Raw genomic sequence first — 6,595 nt, forward strand, 5'->3', positions numbered from 1 at the left:
AAATGCATGCCAAGGCTTAAAGCAGCAACAACGCTACACATAAAAACTGATGATGGTGGAAAAATACACCGAAACGTATTTTGATTGATAAATAGCGACAATAAATGACTGAAACCCAGGAATGAATTTGCTTAGGTATAAAACCATAATTTTTTATAATTCATGCAGTTCACTGCTTTCTTTATCCAGTTGTTTCGACTTTCTCAATGTAAATTTGGTTATTCAATATATTAACAGAATATAAAGGTCTCTAAAGCCATTAAAGTGAGCCATTAACATTGCAGACGAAAGTAACAGCAGGCAGGTAATTAACTTAAATCTTCAAAGGCCAACTGCATTTGGTTGGCGTTTTTCCGTTCCGCCCTTGGTGAATGCAAATGTCGTGCACATATTCACACTTGCATTTTGTAATTAAATTGTTATTTCAAAAAGTTACGCCGTTAATCTCAGTCGGGAACAATGCGACTGCAGCCGATCTCCGACTGAAAAAAATTATACTAGTTTTTTTCAATTAAAATCGAATCCCACTGTGTTGGAATTAAAATATATTTCTTTGGTTTGCAATTTTTAACTGAAAAAATGTATGTTGGCGCAGTCACACGGCCGCTTGAGGATAAAATAGCGAAAAATTAATATCGCACCATTGGAAGAGCATTTTGGATCAAACAATCAATCTCCCCAGCATATCGTGATTATTGGCTTCAATTTGATTGGACAACCAGTGTATCTAATACGATAGACGCTATTGATTGGATTGGCCACAATACCGCAAGTAGCGGCCTAACAAACGACATTACACTTGATCAAGATATTTGACGCCATCTGGCCCCCTCAGAGTGCTAATAATTTGTAGTATTTGACTTTCTATGTGTTTTTTGTTGCACAAAAAACTCAAAGGCTGGTTATTTTAATTATGAATTTGACTAAGTTGAAAATCCTGGTACAGCTGCCACATTTCAAAGCCCGTAAATGAATTTCGCTGCGCCTCATGCAAGAAATTACTTTTGACGATAATCGTTCGAAAAATGAAGGCTTACATTTTTTCGATTTGAACATGAGCATTATAATGCGGAGACGTAGACTGGAAAAGCAGATTGCGCAAATTGCACTATATGCAATTTGCATTATACATGATCCAAATAGATAGTCGAGTATATATTTGCAGCGAATGAATCGGCAGGTTTGATCCCATTGTGCACTCGGTCTATGGATGATGTTTTATGCTCCAATTCACACAGGAGGACGACTTCATATAATGCATACACTTAATTCTTGAAAGAGTTTTACGTCTTCACTGTTAGCACTCGGGTCAATTGCGCACATGATTAGATCTTGCGTCTGAAGCATAATGCATTTTGCTTGTACGAAACTCAATAAATAGAGAACTAATTTAAAAGTGATCAAACTGGATTGAACGTGCCTAACATTAAAAATCGTGATATATTTTTATCGTTAATGCACATGTACGAAGCGCATTTTTCCGTCGGAAAGAATTTGTACGCAAAATTACGGTTTTGCTGGATAAGCAATGGGTAATAAGCTAACCCGCTTTTGTGATAAAACCCATATAAATATGTATTCCATTAAGTCTGGTATATTTATTAGTTCGGAATGGTTTTTACTTGTATAAATTATCTCCGCATATCACGATTGCTCCATAATAGCCTGCCAGTTACAGATTTTATGAAAATTCCGAAAAATACTCCTTTGTGCGGATTTCCCATGCCTTTGTCAAGCATTTCCATCTAACTCACCATGTTGATACTACAGTATCGAGATATCACGGGTCACAATGTGTACTTGGGATTTCCTGGAATATTTCATACGTAAAAATGTGTTAAAATCGCCACGAGTTGCAACTGAATGTCAATATTTTCATGATAATTACATAGTAGCATGAATCAAAAAAATGCCAAACATTTATGAATTATTGCACAATTTAGAAAATAGTTAAGCATCCAAATTTTGGTTATAAAGGAATTTAAATCTTGCAAAACCCGCTTAACGGCCGCAAAAACATGAGACCCATAATAAATTACTGAGCCATAATTATATCTTGCAAATCATTGCATTTCCCGAGTTTGTATAATTTTTTTAACTTTGGCACTACTCTCCTTAGAAGCTTAATTCGAAAAAAAGAAACTTTCTCATTCTTATCCAATCACTCAATATAATTTCAGGAAATTGCTGGGTAACGATTAAAAAAATTGCTTCAAAAATATATTAAAAGTGCGCACTCAAATCATTTTTCATACGTTTATTTCGCGTTCAGAAGCATTCAATGAAAAACTGTGCTCCCACTAAAGCCGCTGTGTTTAAGCAAATTTCAAGCATGGACAAGAATGGCTGATAAAATTTGTCAACTTTAAGTCCCCCGTAAAAAGGTGGCTCGTTTCTAATACAAAAGGGGAAAGATTTGTGGCCACAGATCGGCAAATGTTAAGGATTTAAACTCCAGCATCGTAAATCTGAAAGCGATATGGAACTGTCACGGGAAAAGTTTTACGCAAAAACCGCTTGATAAAAACAAGCCCCAAATCTTTGCCGCCATTGTAACGGTTTCTTTTCAGTTCCGGGGGTCTTTTTCCATGTTTCCACTTTTTACACGGAAACTCTGCCCGACATAAATATGTACGATCAGTCAATAGTGAATGCGTGAACGCATGCATTAAGAATTTGGAATTTGCTTATTCCACAAAGTATTTGAAGTTTCATTTGAGTCTAAAAAGATTGAAAAAGATGGATTGATAAGTAGGCGTTTTTTCAGTAGAGCGGCCAACGTTTTGAGTACTTCCAAGTAGAAGTACCATCCAAGACATAAAAGCGATCCCAAATTTCACGGTTGTCTACAAACCCGGTTGATCCCCAAACAGCTTAACATGCACACAGCTTATTTTCCAAAATTAGCTCTAGAGTCTCATTTTTCAAATTCAAAATATTCAGATTTTTAGAGACGAAATTGAATGAATTAATAAATCAAATAAACCATTATGACTTACCAGATACTCAGACTGAATCATCAAAACTCCCTTACCTGCAACCAACATAAATAATTAAACTTCCTCATGATAAATAATTGCTGTTGACAAGCAATTTTTCCTACAAATCCATTGTCACCAGTGGCAACATGCAAATGACAAACAAGAAAATAAGTATGCATTCAGCTAATTAAAATTAATAACAAACATTTCATAAAAACACTGTCACAAAAGCATGTAGAACGTGCCAGCATGCTATTATGCTATTTGAGATTTAATATATTTCCTTTAATAAACGGCGTTGCAAGGGAAATGTGGTGTTTTTCTTATTAATTAATGCAAATTAGAAAATGTTTCCCAACGAAACAATGGAAAAATGTAACAACATGTGGCTTATTTATAGTGACAATATTGCTTCTGTATCATGCTTGTTTTTTAGGATTATCATCAAGCAAGTAGAGAACATTCTTTTGCATATTAGGAGCGAATTGTGAATGAGGCAAAAGAGAAACAAAATAAAACGTTTTTTATTAGAAAAATTGTAAAATTGTTATCAATGCACCCATAAGAGTGAATAAACTATTACACGTTTGCCAGGTAGTTAAGATTATTAGCTTCTTGTTAAATACATAATTTTGTTATTTAACAATTCAACAAATGCAACATAGAGATGAAGGGACGCAAAGGTTATCAGATGTTTAACGAATTAAGAAATAATCGATATTTTCAAAAATGAATTAACTTTACTGTTGGGCAAAGTTCATATTTTCCGAGAAACTTCGTACACGACTGAAAATAATTGATATCTGATGATTGTAGTTTAGATTTTTGAGTATGTAGAACATTTTCTGCTAGTAGGTGTTTTTCCTAAAACTAATAATGAAAAAGTTGTTCATACGCAACTTAAAAATAACGAAACTGAACGTACTTTTCAACCCGAATCAACTTTTCTTAGTAACAATTTTCGATATTGTCAAAAATAAAGGTTCTTCCTGAACTGGGCAAAATTCACATTTTCTGATTTACTTCGCATACGACGAATCAAGTGATGGAACCAAAAAAACTACTGGAACCCAGGTTCAAACGTGTGAAAATCCGCAATTTACTAGTTTTTTAATTATGTTTATGCCATCACTTGAGGGTACGCTTTATTACGATCAACCTGTATGGAAACTGGTTCACATTTTAAACAATTTAATTTTCAATTGAATAATAATAGTATTATTGCACTCTTTCCAGCTTGGTTTGCCGCTTCAAACCATTACAAATAATTGTTAAATTAAATAGCACTTAATAGATAGGTAGTAGAACCCATTTAAAATCATGGGCGTTCGTGTTTAACTAACTTTAGTAATTTTAGATCAAATCAGTAACGTTGAAAGTAAGTAATAATATTAAGTGTTTTACGTGTAGCTCCGTATACGAACATATTAGTGATTAATATTATCATTTTGTGGCTGAAACGGCCAGGTTTACAAAATATACAATTTTGTCCTTATTATGTCCTTGCAAATGGGTATAATCTCAACACATTATATATGTTAAATGATTGCCATGAATAACGTAGATAAAATTAGCCGAGTCTCTTAGTAATAATGGAAAAAACCAATTAGTGCATACACGATTCACATAATAATTCACAGATATGAACGCTGTAGTCGGTATAAATTGACTGCGCTTAAGCTTAACGAACTTAGTGTTCTGAGCTCACATAAGTAAGTAACAATTGCAATAAGTTTTGTCCAAAAATCGGCTAAGTTAACGGCATTAGATTTCTCCAACGTTAGTCAATGCTAGTTGTTCAAACAACATTCAAATGTCGATGAAGGACAAATTGTTCCCAGCAAACACAATAACAGAACGTTATTGCTAATACGACCTCCCATTAGACACATTGCTAAACAATACGTTTAAAAGTATGTGTGTTTCACTTATACATAAACATTTTATTGCAGACACACAAACATGTATTTTGCGTGCTTTCTACTGATCGGCTTCGTGGTTTCTCACACACATGCAGCTGTAACATTTGATATTTCCAATAAAGAACCTGGACCAATCTGGGTGGGAATCCAAGGCAATTCAGGCCAACAAAACTTGAACAATGGTGGATTTGTTCTTCAGCAAGGAGAGACGGTAATTATGTAGTTCTAAGAAATATTCACTACATATCGGCAGTTTTTTAAGAACAATCATTGAAAAATGCACTATTGGGAAATAAACCTTACGGGACGCCGTAGATGCGACATTTTCCGATGAAATGTCCAATTTTTGCATTTGCCAGCCATTTTCTTGCTGGTGGATATGGTGTGTCCCTTATTAACACATTGAATATCTAGAAGATGTACATTTAAATTGTTTTCCAAAATTTCACACAAATCCATCTTATGCTATAGAAAAGGTCTTCAATGATTAGCTTGGCATCGGTGTTTGAAAGTGCTAAATATGCACCAGTTTTCAACAAAAATTGCTTGATTAATTTAAAAATGCAACCCCTAGATGAACCGTTTAATTGATCATTCTTATTGGCTACAGTTTTATTCACTCCTTYCTCTAAACTATTTTTAAAGGAAAATGTTTCTGGTTATTTGTACTTAATTGGCCCAAGAGTTTTTATTGAAATAAATATTTKCCAACAGAAACCAAATTAGAAACGAATGGATTGAAATAGAAAACGARGCATTTTCACATTTAGGAATGTTTTCCGGGCTTTRAAGCCGTGGTCTATGGGAATTTCTTCCTGACGTTTCGTCCACAACTGCGGTGGACATTATCAAAGGCGATGAGGCAGTGGGCGAAGTGATCTCCCGTGCTTTCCGACTAAGACACATGATCATCAGTTGTTGATCATCAGTCTTAGACTGCCTCATCGCCTTTGATAATGTCCACCGCAGTTATGGACGAAACGTCAGGAAGAAATTCCCATAGACCACGGCTTCAAAGCCCGGAAAACATTCCTAAATGTGATTTAATCGGCCTTCATAGTCTGATGAAGCATTTTCGGTTAACACAGCGGCGATCGCAACAAATAAGGAATAATATTGAAAAGAAGGTTGGATTGTTGTTTATGAATTATAGGCGAAACAGGAGAAACAGATTTTTACATGTTTGTGCTTCATCGAAGATTATATATTTAAAAAACGGATTTTTTTTTCTTTAGACTACGAAGTTTCTGAAATTTGCAAAATCGTGAAAATTCGTGAGTTGAACAAATAACTTTACAATTTAACTCGCACGATCACTGGGCTTCACGGTCACAGATTAATTTTCAACAGGTTCCGAGAGTTGTAGTATTTGAGGATTTTGGCTTGTTCATACTGAATCGGTTGCAGTAGATGTTAATTAAAGAGTGCGCGGTTTCTTCAATTGAAATAACCAACAAAGCTTAGAACAAACTGCGGAAATGCGTTTAAATCCACAGTACGATGTTACTCACATAACTTCATCTCCTCTTTAAACTAAAACAACATATTTTTTACAAACTTCTTTTTGGGAATTTTGTCTCAAAAATTTTTGTCTTTAAAAAACACAGAATTTCCTCACGTCTTTTATTACAGATTGATAAATAGTGCTCCTATTTCGCAATAAGAACGAATTATTTATCAAAAAGTAATCAA

At 34.5% G+C, this 6,595-nt stretch overlaps 2 protein-coding genes across 2 annotated transcripts in view; one reads left to right on the forward strand and one right to left on the reverse strand.

Annotated features, from left to right (window-relative positions):
• LOC109537283 (E3 ubiquitin-protein ligase MIB1) overlaps positions 1-6,595 on the reverse strand; it is a 338,077-nt gene that overhangs the window by 204,107 nt on the left and 127,375 nt on the right. The gene's annotated exons all lie outside the window — the stretch shown is intronic.
• LOC109537289 (pathogenesis-related protein 5) overlaps positions 4,614-6,595 on the forward strand; it is a 3,964-nt gene continuing 1,982 nt past the window's right edge. Inside the window, exons 1-2 of the mRNA XM_019903926.2 lie at positions 4,614-4,693; positions 4,934-5,114. Of these exons, the coding sequence (XP_019759485.1) occupies positions 4,944-5,114 (171 nt within the window). The 5' untranslated portion in view covers positions 4,614-4,693; positions 4,934-4,943. The remainder of the gene's footprint in view (positions 4,694-4,933; positions 5,115-6,595) is intronic.

Source organism: Dendroctonus ponderosae, unplaced genomic scaffold (assembly GCF_020466585.1).
Source record: "Dendroctonus ponderosae isolate FM_Combo_2020 unplaced genomic scaffold, Dpon_F_20191213v2 Dpon_F_20191213_3, whole genome shotgun sequence".
Classification (NCBI taxonomy): Eukaryota; Metazoa; Arthropoda; class Insecta; order Coleoptera; family Curculionidae; genus Dendroctonus; species Dendroctonus ponderosae.